This window comes from Pan paniscus, chromosome 13 (assembly GCF_029289425.2).
Source record: "Pan paniscus chromosome 13, NHGRI_mPanPan1-v2.0_pri, whole genome shotgun sequence".
In the NCBI taxonomy this organism is placed as follows: Eukaryota; Metazoa; Chordata; class Mammalia; order Primates; family Hominidae; genus Pan; species Pan paniscus.
Window position 1 is genome coordinate 44,117,368 of NC_073262.2, and position 17,331 is coordinate 44,134,698.

At 53.3% G+C, this 17,331-nt stretch overlaps 1 protein-coding gene across 6 annotated transcripts in view; it reads right to left on the bottom strand.

Moving 5' to 3' along the window:
- LOC117979357 (sphingomyelin phosphodiesterase 4-like) overlaps window positions 1-17,331 on the bottom strand; it is a 28,525-nt gene that overhangs the window by 5,311 nt on the left and 5,883 nt on the right. For 3 of the 6 annotated variants that reach the window (XM_063595355.1, XM_034954123.2, XM_055109359.1), the window contains exons 4-9: window positions 16,165-16,307; window positions 15,943-16,018; window positions 15,454-15,562; window positions 15,292-15,344; window positions 7,603-7,674; window positions 433-578 (exon numbers count right to left, since the gene is read on the bottom strand). In XM_063595355.1, coding sequence (XP_063451425.1) covers window positions 433-578; window positions 7,603-7,674; window positions 15,292-15,344; window positions 15,454-15,562; window positions 15,943-16,018; window positions 16,165-16,307 — 599 coding nt within the window. Of the gene's footprint in view, window positions 1-432; window positions 579-7,602; window positions 7,692-9,773; window positions 9,905-15,015; window positions 15,168-15,291; window positions 15,345-15,453; window positions 15,563-15,942; window positions 16,019-16,164; window positions 16,308-17,331 lie in introns of all 6 variants that reach the window. The other 3 variants (XM_034954124.2, XM_055109360.2, XM_034954125.2) reach the window with 2 other exon arrangements.

Below are 17,331 nucleotides of genomic sequence, written 5' to 3' on the forward strand. Positions count from 1 at the left end.
CATTCTTTAGAGGAAGAAACCAAGGTTCAGAGAGGCTAGGGAACATCCCAAGGACACACAGCACGCAGGCAGCCGAGTCAGTGCAGCTCCTGCACACACCTCACCCTCAGTCCCATACAGACAGCCCACTCTGCTGGCCCTGGTAGTCAGGGCCACCCCAGCTCTTCTGACAGGGTTGAAGAATATGAGATGCAAGAGATGGCAGCACAATGGGGCCTCTCTGGCCAGTCTAGAGAGAGAGGCTCTGGGAGCCAACTGGGCGGGGCGAGAGGACACCTGCCTAGGCCTGGAGAGGCCTCACGTGCTCTGTGAACAGAAAGGGACTCCCCTCACCCTGCCCTCCATGCCCTGGGGAGAGGTCGCTGTGGGCGACACCTTAGGAGGGGAAAGTGGGGGAGACGGCAGCGGTGGGAAGTCGCAAGGGCCACCCACCGTTTGAACTCCTCCAGGGGGCTGGTGGCGTGGGAGTGGGCGGAGGGTGACGCCTGCTCTGGCTTCAGGCTGTTGGCAAAGGCGTGCAGGTGCTTCAGCAGCAGGCGCACCACCAACACATGCTCCTCAGTAGGCGTGAACGACTCCTGGGTGGAGAAGGAGGGGTGAGGGCCTGGGAAGGAGCGCGGCACCCATAGCACTCGGCCTCCAGGTCTGACCACATCCCGCCCCGAGCCAGTTGCTCTGCTTCCCCACGGGAGGCACGAGCCAGGCCGGGAGTGGGGCCACCCCATGGGGCACCACTGTGCCTGGCACCCAGCAGACATGCCTTGCACTGCTTGGTCTGAACTGTGACCAGCTTGTGGTATGGAAGTGCTTGGCCCAGCGCCCACACAGCCCACCCTGGGGAGGCCTCACTAAGACAGTCACATCTGCAGAGGGCCTCCCAGCCCTGCTTCTGCACCGCTGCAAATCTGCAGCGGGTGGCACAGGCTGTGCCCTTGGGCACTGGTGCCTGTCTTGATCCCCAGGGCAGGAGAAAGCCAGCATCACCCACAAGCTCTGGATCCAGGGTCTCCCACCTGCCTCCCAAGTGTATGCAGAAAGCACATGGAACCCAGGTGTGGTGCCTCAGACCTGTAATTCCAGCACTGTGGGAGGCAGAGGTGGAAAGATCGCTAAGAAGAAGTTCGAGATTAGCCTAGACAACATAGGGACACCCTGTCTCTACAAAAAATTTTTAAAAGTTAGCTGGGTGTCGTGATGCACACCTATAGTCCTAATGACTCAGGAGGCTAGGGTGGGAGGATCAGTTTAGCCCAGGAGTTTGAGGCTGCAGTGAGCTAGGATCGTGCCACTGCACTCCAGCCTTGGTGAGAGTTAAGATCTTGTTCAAAAATAAGAACCCCACGGCTTCACTTTCCTCCCCAATTCCTTCCACCTGCTCCTCATCCTGGACACAGCCAGATGAGAACTCGGCCCAGTAGAAGCCCCGGGCTTCACTTCCTCTGTTGCCCAGGGACCTGTGGTCAGGAAAACCCCAAGACAAAAGCACAGTCAAGCATATTAGGCCAAACTTTTTTTTTTCTTGAGACAAGGTCTTCTTCTGTCGCCCAGGCTGGAGCACAGTGGCGCGATCTCAGCTCACTGCAACCTCCGCATCCAGGTTCAAGCGACTCTCCCGACTCAGCCTCCTGAGTAGCTGGGACGACAAGTGTGTGCCACCATGCCCAGCTAATTTTTATTTTTCATAGAGATGGGGTTTCACCATGTTGGCATGCCCAGCTAATTTTTATTTTTCATAGAGATGGGGTTTCACCATGTTGGCCTGACCTCAGGTCTCCCAAAGTGCTGGAAATACAGGCGTGAGCCACTGTGTCCAGCCTAGGCCAAACTTTTTGATTTGTAACATACAAGCAGGATCCTGGAGATCTAGCCGGAGAGGAAAGCCTTTTTGGTGGCCATGGGCTTCCTCTGGTTGCTTAGCGCTGGGAGGGCAGGTGGGAGCATCGAGAGTAGACAAGGGCAGGGAAGTGGGGGTGCTGAGGGCAGGACCCTGAGTCTGAGTGGACACGCTCGCCTCTCCACACTTGTCCGCTAGCCCTTTGGGCCTTAACACATCTGTGCTGCTGAGGCTGATGCAGGGCCCAGCCTCTGGGTATATCCTGGGATGCTGTAGACCCCACACGGGCCACTGCCCATATTGCTACCCACTCAAGTCTCCCCGTCAGGAAACTGTCCCCACAGGTCCAAGTGACACACCCCAGAGATCAGTGGCTGAGTCTGAAGATGGAGCTATGGGGTGGGAGGCATTCTGTTTTTTGAGACAGGGTCTCACTCTGTCACCCACGCTGGAGTGTAGTGTCGTGGTCTGGGCTCACTGCAGCCTCTGCCTCCAGGGCTTAAGGGATCCTCCCACCTCAGCCTCCCGGGTAGCTGGGAACACAGGCACACACACCACCACACCAGGCTAATTTTTGTATTTCTTTGTAGAGACAGGGGTCTCGCCATGTTGCCCAGGCTGGTCTCAAACTCCTGAGCTCAAGCAGTCCACCTGCCTCAACCTCCCAAAGTGCTGGGATTACAAGCATGAGCCATCGTGGCTGGCTATTTTTCTCTATCTGTATCGTTAAGTCTTTGGGCAATGAATTTGCATTGTTTTGGAAGAAAGGGCCGGGTGCAGTGGCTCACACCTGTAATCCCAACACTTTGGGAGGCCAAGGCAGGCGGATCACTTGAGGTCAGGAGTTTGAGACCAGCGTGGCCAACATGGTGAAACTACGTCTCTACTAAAAATACAAAAATTAGCCGGGTGGGTGGCACATGCCTGTAATCCCAGCTACTCAAGAGGCTGAGGCAGGAGAATCACTTCAATCTGGGAGGTGGAGATTGCAGTGAGCCGAGACTATGTCAATGCATTCCAGCCTAGGCAACGGAGTGAGACTCTGTCTCAAAAAAAAAAAAAAAGATGGAAGGAGAAAAGTATGAGACATAATACCTGTACCTATACTGCCCAACTAGTAGGGCACCAGTGGGGTGGGAAGTTAGACCAGGATCTTTCTCCTCCTCCAGTCTCAGCCCAGGCCCTCCCTCCAATCCTGGCCTGGGATCCTCAGCCGTAACATCCTCCCTGCAGCTCAGGGGAGGGGAAGACCTCCACATGGGAACTGGAAAACTGCCTTACCCTGCTGGTGCACTTGACCCACCTCACCTGGTCCTTCTGAAGGGTCTGGAGGGCCCACTGTCCACCCCTGCCGCCGGCAGTCACATGGAACCCTCTCAGGCTATTTTCCCACAGGTTTGCTGAGCCAAACTTCTCCCTCAGCTCTGCACCCCTCCTGGGCCATGTTCCCACATGGAGTCCCTGGCCACAGTCACCTGCTTGCTTCTTAAGGATGTGTCCCCAAAGCCGCACATTTCCCACTGGGCTGAGACTCACAGCACCTCAGCTCACCCCACCTGGGTCTCGCTGGTCACCCTCCCACCATGGGGTTTGCCAGATGCTTTCTGGACACTGTCCTCCCTCCCTGGCACAAGCCCTCGGGTCCCTCCTCTCCTCTGCAGTGGCTCCTGCGGAATGAGGTGCCCCCGTGTGCTGTGGCCGCCATCCAGCCCACCAGCGCTAAGGGGCCAACACATTTTCTCATCTTGTGCTCAAATTCCTGTTCAATCATGTGTGCTCCTTCCCAGGTGAACGGGACAGATCACTGGCTGTGAGCACAGCCCATCTCCCCCGGCTCTCACAGATTCCTCTGTCATCCCTGAAGTTCCCTAGAGGTCTGAACTCTGCTTCACTGACCTCAAATCCATCCACACACTTGTCATTTCTGCCTAGGCAGCTGCAACCTCTATGAGGTCACCACCCACTCTAATCTGCCTCTGGAGGTGTGTATGAGCGGCCAGGGCTCCCCAGGTGAAGGCCGGGTCCTGGCTGGGCTGTCAAGGACTGACAGCTTCTGTGGGCTATAGGGTCAAGCCCCAGGTCCTTCCCACCCCCCTGCCTCACATGCAGGCTCTGGGTCACAGCACCTCCAGGCTGGGTGACAGTTCTGAACAAGGCAGAACCCACACCACCCGTTAAGTCCCAGGCCTCTGCGTCTTCAGCTCCTTCCTATGCGCCAGACCCTGCAGAGTGCAGTGAACCCAGCCACTGCTGAGGCCTGAGGACTCCAGCTCTTCAAACCAGGGCCAAGCACGGGGCCTCCAACACTGGAGAGCTTGTGACACCTCCACTGGCCGGGAACCTGGACAGCCAGGGCCACATGCCCACATGCCTCGTTCTGCCACACAGTCACCACCCCCACCCCCAACCAAACTAGTCTACAAAGCCAGGGGCCAAGCCAGGCTGGAGGCTGACCCCTGCCTCCCCCCGACACAGGGGCTACGCTCTGCTTGGAACTAGCCTCTGAGTCACCAGCAGCCGGCCCCGGCGGCCCCTTGCTTTGCCAGGCATGGACATGCACTCTGGGCAGGGGGAAGGGAACGAATGAGCCAGTACTTAGTAGGCGTGGAGGGCCTGGAGGCTGGGTTGGGCAGGGCTGTAGAGGGCGCTGGAGACACTGAGTCGGTAGTTGAGACAAGGAAGAGAGAGATGTCAGAAGAGGCAGAAGAGCAGAGGACAAGAGGGCGGGGTGGGGAAGGGGAGAGATAGGACCAGACACGGGAGGGGGAAGCGGAGAGAGAAAGAAAGCAATGAGAACGAGCCCAGGAGTGAGGAGAAAAAAACAAAAACAAAGCACGGTCAGTGAAAATCTAAACAATTGCAGTCCCAGCAGCCGCGGGCCAGCGCAGCACCCGCCTCCGCAGCCAGGCCAGGGCTGTGGCCACACTCTCCTCGCTTTGGAGGCCCGGGCAGAGGGGCCTCCAGGTCACCTGGGTGGCCCCTCAGTATTGCTGGGGCCTAAAGGCCTCTCTAGCTCCTTGGAAGGGCCCAGCTCACTGCCCTTCAAGATGGGACCCACTCTCCCCAGTGACTCTGAGGTCACACTACGTGTGGCACATGCAAACCAGAGCCCTCCAAGAGCCCAGGGCCCTCGCTGGGACATGCTGCCAGCCACCAAGACCTCAAGATCCTGAGGCTCAGAAAAGAAACCAGCAGAGCATGTTCCAGGAGGAGGACTCTGCCCAGAAAACACATGTGGAATTGACTGGATTTCCCTGGGTTGTCTTAAGAAATTTACCAAATTGGTATAAGACATGATCAATTCCTCTGTGTCTAAAACTCAATCAATGTCCCCTCCATGACTGGCTCTCTGAGAACTGAGGGCGAGGACAGGTCCCCAAGGGTAGCACAGAGACGAGGAGCACAGGCTCAGGCCACCAGGCCCTGCCCTCCACCCTCACAGTGCGGACGTCAGCTAAGGTGGTGTGCACATCAGCTCTGACTCCTGGAGGCAGCCTCTCCTACCGCACCAGAAACTCCCACCCTCCAGATACAGCGGGTTCCCAAGGGCGGGAGCCCCTGAGGATCTGGCCACAGCCACACACACCCAGAGGCAGCAAGAACCTGAGGCTGAGCTGGCTCCTAGCCAGGACCCTCCGACCTGCTGCCCTGCAGCACCACGGCCTGCCGAAGCACCCCTTCAGCCCAGTGCAGCCACAGCCGGCCTGGTGCACATCCTGCCCCGCCAGCAGCATGCCTCCTGCCCAAGCAGCACACCCACTGGGCTCCACACAGGAGAAATCAGAACACACGCCAGTCGCCATGACACGCAGAGCAGGGAGTGAAGGAGCAGGGCAGGGAGGTGTTGCCCTCCACAGCCTTCCTCTGTGCCAGACATGGGGCTCAGGGAGGAATCAGACACATAGAGTGTGGCTCTGCCCTTGCTTGCAGGAACACAGTGGCCTACAGTGCCATAGCCATCCTTACTGCCCACAGGGCCACTGGGGAGCAAGCACGCATCCTGGACTCAAGCAGGGTGAGGAGGATGACCCCAAGAGCCTCACTTCCTGCATCTGAAAATAAGGGCTAGTGGGGACGGACAGGGATTTCTGTATGGCAGTACGTGTAGCACAGGCCTGGGCAAGCGACAAGAAGCCTTAGGAGACACAGACCTCCACAGCTGCCTTTCTCTGACTCCCACCCACCAAGTTTTCTTGCGTTTTGTGTTTTGCCTGAACTGGAAGAGGCGAAGAGTGGAGCGTCTCTGGGTACTTGGTCCAGCTACTGCAAGGTATTCTGGGCAGGGCCCACCTACCCCAAGGTCTGGCCAAGAGGAAGCAAATGTGGGGAAGAAGGGAACTGCACCTCCTGCCCTCCACAGGGACAGCCCCCTGCCCTTCCTCTGGCCCGTGAGGACACAGAATCCTCACAGGTGACAGCCCAAAAGAGCCTTTCTGGCTGACTCTTGAAAGTAGGTGTGCTTACTACACTCCCTCAGAAGGCAGAAGGAGCAACAGGAACACAATGCAGTGCAGTGGCCCCTGCCCCTGCCAGGCCACGCCACGCCACATGCACGAGTGCTGAGTGAGTGTCCCAGAGCCCTGTGGGAGGAGCGGGCCCGGGGAATAACCAGGCCCCCAGGCACCAGCCAGGGACATGCAGCAAGTCTGCTCTGGAAGCAGGAAGGGCACTACAGGCTCTTCGTGACTCAGGAGGCCCAAGATGGGGTCCTCAGCTTTTCCCCACTCTCCACCCATGTGATTCTGAGGGTGAGGATTTGGGGGACCCTATGCTCTGAGAGAGCCTCCACATGGCAAAGCATGGGGCCATGGAACTGGCTGCAGACTGTGGCAGAAGCAGACCCACAGCTCTTTGCCAGAACCAGAGGAAAAGTGACAGGATGCTCTTCTGAAGTTTAACTCCATCACCCACATTCTGGAGGAAGCCCTCAATAATTCTGTCAGTGACAAAGCCAAAGTTTCCCAAGTATACTGATGCACAGACGCCATGGGCACCAGACTACGTGGCTGATGCCACTTCAGGCAAGGGCACGGATGGGCATGAGTCAAGCTGCTCCATGGAGATGACTGACTGGAGATCTAAGGTTCACCTAGCTGCTTTCTCACTCTGACCGGTCCAGGGGTGGTGCTAGCTCCAGGAACGGCAACAGCAGGAACGACCCAGGGCCTCCGCCACCTCCATGCATCTGAAGGCAGCATGCTGCCCAGAGAGAGAGTGGGGAGAGGCGAGGAGGAGGGAGAGGAGGCAAGCCAGGCTGCATGCAGGAGGGCACCAGGTGCCACTCGCCACGAGAAGGGCTGCTTGCTCATGCTCTCTGGAGGAGGTGGGGGAGTAGGGGGAGCAGGCAAAGAAGGCTCCAGGCCACCCCTTCATGGGAAAGCACAAAGGCACCGCTGATGGTCGAGGAGACAGACAAGAAAGTGGCTCCCAGAGGCATCGCAGCTCCCCCACCCCCCGAGCAAGAGCACCACAACCTCATCTGTTCCTGCTGCCAGGGAGGGGGCTCAGGAAGCTGCACAGGGAGGGCCCCAGAGAGGCCAGACTTCCAGGCCTCAAGTGTCTACACGTCAGTGTGCAACGCCCCCTGCCCGCCACCGGAAACTAGAGAATGATGCCCACTTCTTACTCGGCTTCTGAGTGACAGGTGGGTGGTGGGTTTCTGCTTCCCACCATCCAGCCTGTGAAAACTCGCTCCGAGGCAGGATAAGAAGCAGCAGGCTGAGCAGGGTCAGAAGCAGGAGGTGGGAAGAAAAACTGTGGAAACATACCTTGGTGTGAGGGGACTGCATTTTTTGATACATCTCCAAGGAATAGTGATGAAGCGACATTTCAACAAAAACCTGCAAAAAAGCATTAGCTAGTCAAACCATTCTTGACGATGGTGCCAGACCATCCAGTGGGGAAAGGACAGTGTCTCCAACAAGCAGAGCTGGGAACTCATTCCATGCGCAGAGCAGCGAAGCTGGGCCCTTCCTTCACACCATCGCCAAAAAATAACTCAAAATGGGTAAGCAACCTGAGGATAAGCACTAAAACCATACACTCTCAGAAGAAAACATGTGAGAAAACTTCATAACACTAGATTTGGCAATGATTAATTAGATATGACACCCAAAGCACAGGCAACAAAAAGGAAAAAAAAATAGACAACTAGACTACATTAAAATCAACACTCTTGAGCATGAAAAAATACTATTGTTAGAGTAAAAAGGCAACCAACAGGCATGGTGGCTCAACCCTGTCATCCCAGCACTTTGGGAGGCCGAGGTGGGTGGATTACCTGAGGCCAGGAGTTCAAGACCAGCCTGGCCAACATAGTGAAAATCTGTCTCTACAAAAAATACAAAAATTAGCTGGGTGTGGTGAGGCATCACACCTATAATCCCAGCTACTTGGGAGTCTGAGGTGGGAGGATTGCTTGTGCCCAGGAGTTTGAGGCTGCAGTGAGCCAAGACTGTACCACTGCACTCTAGCCTGGCAACAAAGTTAGACTCTGATTAAAAAAAAAAAAAAAAAAAGGGCTGGGCACAGTGGCTCACGCCTGTAATCCCAACACTTTGGGAGGCCAAGGCAGGTGGATCACTTGAGGTCAGGAGTTCGAGACATGGTGAAACCCCATCTCTACTAAAAATGCAAAAATTAGCTGAGCATGGCAGTGGGCACCTGTAATCCTAGCTACTCGGGAGGCTGAGGTGGGAGAATCACTTGAACCTGAGAGGTGAAGGTTGCACGGAGCCAAGATTAAGCCACTGCACTCCAGCCTAGACAACAGAGGGAGGCTCCATCTCAAAAAAAAAAAAAATGCTTTGGTCCAGGGAACAGCAGAACTTTCCAGTTCTGCCCTATAAGCCCTGTGTCATGATCTTCTGCCCTCTTCATGGCCAGCACAGCCCACGGTCTACACAGCCAAGAGCCATCTGGGCATCATGGTCCCCTCTGTGAACAGGGGCAACGGTTCTTACCATTCCACCCTGCGAGGATGCTGTGAAATGGTATGGAGGCTTCAAAAAGTGTAGCACCCCAAATACTAGGAGTTATATACAAGATGGGAGATAGAATCCTATCTTATCTACATGTCAGGCTGTAAAGCAAGGCTGTGGCTACCAAGTCAGCCCCAGAATCCAGCGTCAGAAGCAGCACCTGCTGAATCTCTCTGATGTGTGCCTAGAAGATACAGCCAGGACCTGGGAGTTGGCCAGCACTCAGGAAGTGAGCCAGCCCATACCATCCTGACAGGCTGGAGCCCCTCTGGGCAGACAAGGAAATCTGTCACCTACTACTTGGATCCCTTGAATCAATGGAAGGCCTGTGGAGGCTGCACAGACCCCTCACCATTCAGTGTCATGGAAACCAAAAGACTCTGCAACAATTATATCACCACAGGCAAAACGAAACAACTTCCATGGACAGGGGATCCTGGGGTGAAAAACACCATCAATGACATTCAAGTTAAAAGGGTGGGCAGATTTATTTTCATGTTTTCTAAATGTCACAGCAGGAAAATACCAACAATTTAGAATCAGCCCCAGGCTGAGGGGCCGCCTCTGGGACTCTGCCCCACATAGTGGAAGGTGGCTAAACAGTTTCTTTTTTCTTTTCTTTTCTTTTTTTTTTTTTTTTGAGATGGAGTCCAGTTCTGTCACCCAGGCTGGAGTGCAATGGCACTATCTCAGCTTACTGCTGTCTCCACCTCCTGGGTTCAAGTGATTCTCCTGCCTCAGCCTCCCAAGTAGCTGAAATTACAGGCGCCTGCCTCCGTGCCCGGCTAATTTTTGTATTTTTAGTAGACACATGGTTTCACCATGTTGGCCAGGTTGGTCCCAAACTCCTGACCTCAGGTGATCTGCCCACCTCGGCCTCACAAAGTGCTGGGGATTATAGGCATGAGCCACCGTGCCCAGCTGGCTGAACAGTTTCTTTTGACCAGCTCAACTCTCACCTGGAGCAGTTTCTGACCTCCAGATCTCGTGGGAGGCGGGGTCTGCATTCACAGACCTCTGATGAGAGATGTGTCGCTTCAGGAGGCTAGTGTGGTGGAGGCCATAGGAAGCAAAGGGCATGGTTGGTGTCCTGAGGGAGACACAGAAACAGGCCCGAGTTTACAGGCTCCCGCTGGCCTAGCCAGGGGCAATCTGGATATCAAAATCAACGAGAGCAGGGACAGATTACAACTTGTTCAATAGCACAATGCATACCTCCCCACCAGCCCCCTGATCCACACTGATATACCTGAATAAAGAGCAAAGAGAGAAGTCTTCCTTACCGCAGAGTGACCACTGACCCACTAATCAATGAAGGAGGGATAAGTTAGAGAACCACCATTTGGTAACCGCCCTATTAATAGCTGATTTGGTCAAGAATCAATAGTGAGGTTGGGCATGGGGGCTCACACCTGTAATCCCAGCACCTTGGGAGACCAAGGCAGGAGGATTTCTTGAGGCCAGGCATTTGAGATCAGCCTGGGCAACAAAGTGAGAACCCATCTCCACAAAAACATTGAAACATAAAACAGCTGGGCCTGGTGGCATGTGCCTGTAGTCCTAGCTACTTAGAAGGCTGAGGAGGGAGAATGGCCTGGGCCCACGAGTTGAGGCTATAGTGACAAATGATCATACCAACTTCACTCCATCCTGGGGTGACAGAGCAAGACCCTGTTTCTAAAAAATTAAGAAATTTCCAGCCTGGGCAATAGGACAAAACCCTGTCTCCACAAAAAAATATATAAAAATTAGCCAGGTGTGGTGATGCCTGCCTGTAGTCCCAGATACTTGGGGGGTTGAGACGGGAGGATCTCTTGGGCCCAGGAGGTTGAGGTTGCTGTGAGCAGAGATCGTACCACTGCACTCCAGCCTGGGGTAAGAGAACAAGACCCTGTCTGCAAATAAAATCAATTTGAAAAAAGGGGAGAATCAAAAGTGGATGTTAATACTACTGAAAATTACATGGTCTCCATACATCTTCCTGGTAAATTCTCATTATCAATTTTTTTTTTTTTTGAGACAGGATCGTATCCTGTTGCCTAGGCTGGAGTGCAATGATGCAATCACAGCTCACTGCAACCTCAACCTCCTAGACTTAGGCCTCCCAAGTAGCTGGGACCAACACCACCATGCCTGGCTGATGTTTTTCTTTTTAGTAGAAACAAGGTCATGCTATGTTGCCCAGGCATTCACTATTAATTTTTTGTTTTGTTTTGTTTTGTTTTTTGAGACGGAGTCTCACTGTTACCCAGGCTGGAGTGCAGTGGCACGATCTCGGCTCACTGCAGGCTCCGCCCCCCAGGATTCTCGCCATTCTCCTGCCTCAGCCTCCCAAGTAGCTGGGACTACAGGCGCCCGCCACCTTGCCCGGCTAATTTTTTTCTGTATTTTTAGTAGAGATGGGGTTTCACCGTGTTAGCCAGGATGGTCTCGATCTCCTGACCTCGTAATCCGCCCACCTCGGCCTCCCAAAGTGCTGGGATTACAGGCGTGAGCCACTGCGCCTGGCCAATTTTTTTTTTTTTTTTTTGGTTGAGATACGGTCTCTCTCTGTAGCCTAGGCTGGAGTACAGGGGCATGATCTCGGCTCACTGCCACCTCCGCCTCCTGGGTGCAAGCAGTCCTCCCACCTCAGCCTCTCAAGTAGCTGGGATTACAGGCGCACACCACCACACCTGGTTATTTTTAAATTTTTGGTAGAGATGGGATTTTGCTATGTTGCCTGAGCTGGTCTCACACTCCTGAGCTCGTGATCCGCCCACCTCAGCCTCTCAAAGTGCTGGGATTACAGGCATGAGCCACCACGCCCAGCCTCATTACTATTTAATCTGGGCACAAAGTAATTATTTTACAATGGAAAAACCTGACTGGCACCTTTTTAACCCAGTGATAAAAGGGCACCTGGCAAGAACCAGGTGTCCCACTACAGTGCTCCTCCCAACAAAGCCCATGCTGGGCCTAGTCACCAGCAAATACCAGACAGCCTAAGGGGCGGCCACATGCTCTGGAGGGGTCAAGGTCAGGAAAGACAGAAAGGCAAGGGACCATTCCTGACTGAAGGGGACTAGAAATATCACTATATACAGTGGGTGAGCCTGTGAAACATCACTGCACACAGTGTGAGGCCTGGTGGCAATACTAACTTCCTGGTGTGGTTACAGGCACTGTGACTATATAGGATAATGCATTCGCTTCTAGGAAATACACTGAAATATTAAGAGGTCAAGGGGTGTCATATCCTGTAGCTTACTCATATTGGCTTAGAGAAAAAAAACACATACAATAGAGGTGGAAAACAACAGATGCAGCAAAGTGTTAACCATTTGGAAATCTGGGTGAAGGGTCTATGAAAGTTTTTTTTTTTTTTTTTTTTCCCTGAGACAGGATCTTGTTCTGTTACCCCAGGCTAGAGTGCAGTGGCACACTCACAGCTCACAGCTTATTGCTCCTGGGCACAAGAGATCCTCCCACCTCAGTCTCCTGAGTAGCTGGGACCATAGTTGCACATCATCACACTTGGCCTTTTTTTTTTTTTTTGTAGAAACGAGGTCTCCCAACGTTGCCCACGCTGGTCTCGAATTCCTGGCCCCAAGCGATCCTCCCGCCTTGGCCTCCCAAAGTGCTGGGATTACAGGCGTGAGCCACTGTGTTCGGCCTGCAAGTTATTTTTATTATGTGTGGAAACTTATCTGTACGTCTGAAGTTATTTCAAAATAAAAAGTTAGGTGTGGTGGCTTGCACCTGTAATTCCAGCTACTTGGGAAGCTGAGGCAGGAAGATTGCTGAGGCCAGGAGTTCAAGACCAGCCTGGGCAACACAGCGAGGCATCCCCATATCTCTGCAAAAAAAAAAAAAGTTAAATTAGCTGGCTGTGGTGATGCATGCCTATAGTCACTGAGGTGACAGGCTGGCTTGAGTGATGATTGTGCCACCAAGTGATGATTATGACACTGCACTCCAGCCTGTGTGACAGAGTAAGACTGTCTTTAAAAATACATAATGGCTAGGCCAGGAGCGGTGGCTCACACCTGTAATCCCAGCACTTTAGGGGGTCGAGGTGGGCAGATCACTTGTGGTCAGGAGTTCAAGACCAGCCTGCCCAACATGGTGAAACCCTGTCTCTATTAAAGATATAAAAATTAGCTGGGCGTGGTGACAGGCACCTGTAGTCCCAGCTACTTGGGAGGCTGAGCCAGGAGAATCACTTGAAGCAGAGACAGCGCCACTGCACTCCAGCCTGGGCAACAGAGAAACACCCTGTCAAAAAAAAACCAAAAAAAGCCCACAATGGACCAGTACGGTGGTTCATGCCTGTAATCTCTGAACTTTGGGAGGCTAAGGCAGGAGGATCGCTGGAGCCCAGGAGTTCTAGAGCAGCCTGGGCAACACAGCAAGACCCATCTTACAAAAAAATAAAATAAAAGCTAGGTGTAGGGGTGCATGCTTATAGTACTAGCTACTTGGCAGGTTGAAGTGGGAGGATCACTTGAGCTCAGGAGGTTAACGTTGCTGTGAGTTGTGATCACAACACTGCACTCCAGGCTGAGCAACCCAGCCAGGCCCTGTTTCAAAAAAAAAAAAAAAAAAAAAAAAAAAAAAATGCTGGGCGCAGTAGCTCACACTTGTAATCCCAGCACTTTCGCTGAGGCCGAGGTGGATTGATTGCCTGAGGTCAGGAGTTTGAGGCCAGCCTGGCCAACATGGTGAAACCGCGTTTCTACTAAAAATACAAAAATTACCCGGGCACGCTGACCTGTGCCTCTAATCCCAGCTACTTGCAAGGCTGAGGTGGGAGAATCGCTTGAACCCAGGAGGCGGAGGTTGTGGTGAGCCAAGATCGTGCCACTGCACCACTCCAGCATGGGCGACAGAGCGAGACTCCATCTCCAAAAAATAAATAAATAAAATAAAATAAATAAACCCAAACCATACGTATGTGATTTCTCTTCTGTGTGTGTGTGTGTGTGTGCGCGTGCACGTGCGTGTGCAATGGTGTGATCTCAGCTCACCACGACCTCCGCCTCCTGGGTTCCAGCGATTCTCCCGCCTCAGCCTCCCGAGTAGCTGGGATTACTACTCGGGCATGGGTGCACCACCATGCCCAGCTAACTTTTCTATTTTTAGTAGAGATGAGGTTTCACCATGTTGGCCAGGCTGGTCTCGAATTCCTGACCTCAGGTGATCCCTCCACCTCGGCCTCCCAAAGTGCTGGGATTACAGGCGTCAGCCACCACTCCCAGCCCACATATACAATTTCTAAAAGAAAAAATTAAAATAAAAAATGCAAAAAGTTAAAACAAGCAAAAAAACCAGGCATCAAAAACTGCTTGGCAGCTGAATTCTGCATCTAAGAAGGTGTGAATCTGCCTCACCTCCAAGTCCTCCACAGGATCAGCGACATTTCAGGGTCACTGATCACTGCCGCCACCTGGGCAGCATCTCCTCCCTGCCGCTCCCTTTCTCCACTCCACCCTCTGGGGAATCTGTCCACACGTGAATTTTAGGTAAAGGCCTGGCCTGCCTTACACATGCCAGCAGATCTGGGGTGGGCCAGCATCTGCAGGAAGGGGCCTGCATGCAGGTTCCTGGGGAAGGTGATAGGCCAGTGAGATTAAGGAGGGTCAGAGGTGCACAGGCAGCTGATGCTGGGGCAAGAGGGTCTCCTGGGAAGTCGGCCAAGAGGCCCTGCATTAGTGCCCACTGAGGACCCAGGACAGCCAGGCATGAGAGCCCCTGGTTTACACTCCCGACCTGTGCAGGCACGCATCAGGCTCAGCCTGTTTGGACTGGCAAAACAGGCTCTTTGGCCCAGGGCCTCCCCTTCAAGACCTGCTCCAGGGGCCCATAGAGATTTCCATTTTTTTTGCTCATAGGACAACCTTTCCACCCTGCTCACTGCCTCAGACACCGCCTGTGGGGAGGGCTGCTCCACACACAACACAGCCCATTGCCATGCAGGCCGTGGAGGCCTCCAGGGACCTGATAGCTTCAGTGATGGCCAAAGACACTGAACACTAAGGACAGATTGCCCTCCACACCCCACCCTCCAGTCTGTGCTAAGACAGCTGGGGATGGGGAATGAGGCATAAGAAAAATTGGGGAACCCTGGACAAAGGGTGGCAACATTGTCCCCGTGGGCGATGCAAGTGACCAGGCCACTCCCTTATGGAAGGGCCAGGTCTTAACAAAGGGCAGCCTTACCTAGGAGGTGGTGAGGGGCTGGTCCCCCCTGGGCTGGAGGAGAGTGGTGGGGGCACACTGCCTTCGGTGGGCAGGAACCATGACAGGTACCTGTCCACCAGGATGAAATAGGCACAGTCTGAAGTACGGACGTGGAGGGACACAGGGAGTGGCTGGAAAACCAAGCTAGTTGTTAGCGTGGGCTCTGGACACTGCCAGGCCACCAAGCACCAACAAGTGCAGGGAAGCCCTGGGCCGTGGCCCCACCTCTCCCAGCAAAAGGCATCCCTTCCCTACCTTCTGAGTGATGAGGCTCAAGGCAAAGAAGAATATGTAATACTCGAACGGATCTGAGAGCAGCGTCAGGGGCAAACACGCAGGGTTGATGAGCCACCCCCTGCTCAGTGTCAAGTGCTGGGCCACCCACAGCCTCCCTACCTCAGGGCCACCAAAGGATACTCAGGGCCAGGTTCAGACCAAGGGCCCCAGTAGGGGTGAACTGGACCTTGTTGTGGTACAGAGGACTGTCAGGGAGGATGCACTCCTGGATGGACACCTTCACAGGACCCTGCAGAGAGAGGCAGTGAGGCTTGTGGGCAGGTGCTGGCACGTAGTGCCCGATACGCAGTGCCCCACATGCACGGCAGCACTTTGGGAAGGCTGCTGGGGAAGAGACCCACACACAGAACCCACCTGTGGGGACAGTGCCCTGCCTCTGAGCAGTGCCTGAACAAGAGTCTTTGCTTAGAACTTCTCCTACCATCTCATAAAGAGCTGCAGACAGCAAGGGTAGCAGCCATGCAATACCCATTTCCTTTGCCTCTCATATCCCCAGAACAAATCGCTCCTCAATTTGCCCTCAGAGGACTAAAGGAGATTGCCCATCACCACAGGGCTGTGCAAGGCCCACTGCCCCGAGCACCACTCCTGTCACTGTGGTTTACTTACAGGCAGGTAGGAGACAGGAAAGTCAAATTTACAGTCTTCAGCTTGAAGCTTATAAACCAACTTCATCATTGGGCCACTGAACATGAAATTGAACAAACAAACAAAAACAGGGCAAATGAACTGCGAATTATCTTGCTTTGATTGTTTCTTAATCTTAAGAAATTCAGAGAGTGGTTTAAAGGTGGAATCACCCAGCCTCTCTCCGGTGACCAACCTACCTACCCAGGGTCAAGAAATTCCATCACGATGCTGTACTCCACAGGATTCACACGCCCCTGTAAGCAGCTGAGGTTCCAGCCAACGAGGACACCATCTAGGCTGCCGAAAATGCTCTCTACCAGCCATGGGAAGATGGTGTGCAGCTCCTGAAACAATGTGTGGTGAGGCCGCGGGCAGGACCAGCACCCACTACTGCCCCGGCTCTAGTCCTGCACCACCTGCTGCCCAGCTCCTTCTGAGGAGGCCACTCCCTGGCTGAGACCTACGAGATCAGCCCTGCACCCAAAGGAACCCTGGTGCCATGGTGCCAACGACAAGAGCAGCTTTGGGTTCTTCCAATGGGGTACATGGCATACCAAGCAGTGTTGCTTTAGGCTTGGGCCAGCTAAGTAAGTCAGCCTCCAATCAAAATACATTTTTTGTGTGTGATAGAAGACTAAATTAAGAGAAATAAATAAACATAAACAATGAAGAAAATTAAAAAATATAAAATAAAAAAATACATGAAATACATATTTTTTGAGACAGGGTCTCACTCTGTTGCCCTGGCTGGAGTGCAGTGATGCAATTATGGCTCACTGCAGCCTTGACTTCCTGGGCTCGAGCAATCCTCCCACCTCAGCTTCCTGAGTAGCTGGGACTATAGGCACACACCACTACACTCAGCTAATTTTTAAATTTCTTGTAGAGATAGGTTCTCAGTATGTTGCCTAGACTGGTTTTGAGCTCCTGGGCTTAAGTGATCCTCCCACCTCGGCCTCCCAAAGTGTTGAGATTACAGGCATGAGCCACCACAAAAAAAGATTCTTTAAAAAGTGATGGAAACTTCTGACTTGAAGGATGCTCTATCAGAAAGGAAAGCAACATCCTTTCCAGAGTGAAGCCCCTGAAACCTAACTGACCTATTGCCATTTGGTATTAACTCCTTGTCTAGGCCAGCTTCCTGGGCTTGACAATTCCAGGTGTGATTTAAATACATATTTTTAGTATTTACGTTAGGGTTTCTGAACCTTGGTGCTATTGACGTTTTGGGCTAGATACTTCTTTGTTGCAGGGAGCTGTCCTGTGCTTTGCAGAATGTTTCCAGCAACCCTGGCCTCTACTTCCTAGATGTCAGTAGCACACACTCCCCATCTACCTCCAGATGTGACAACCAAAAATGTCTCTGAC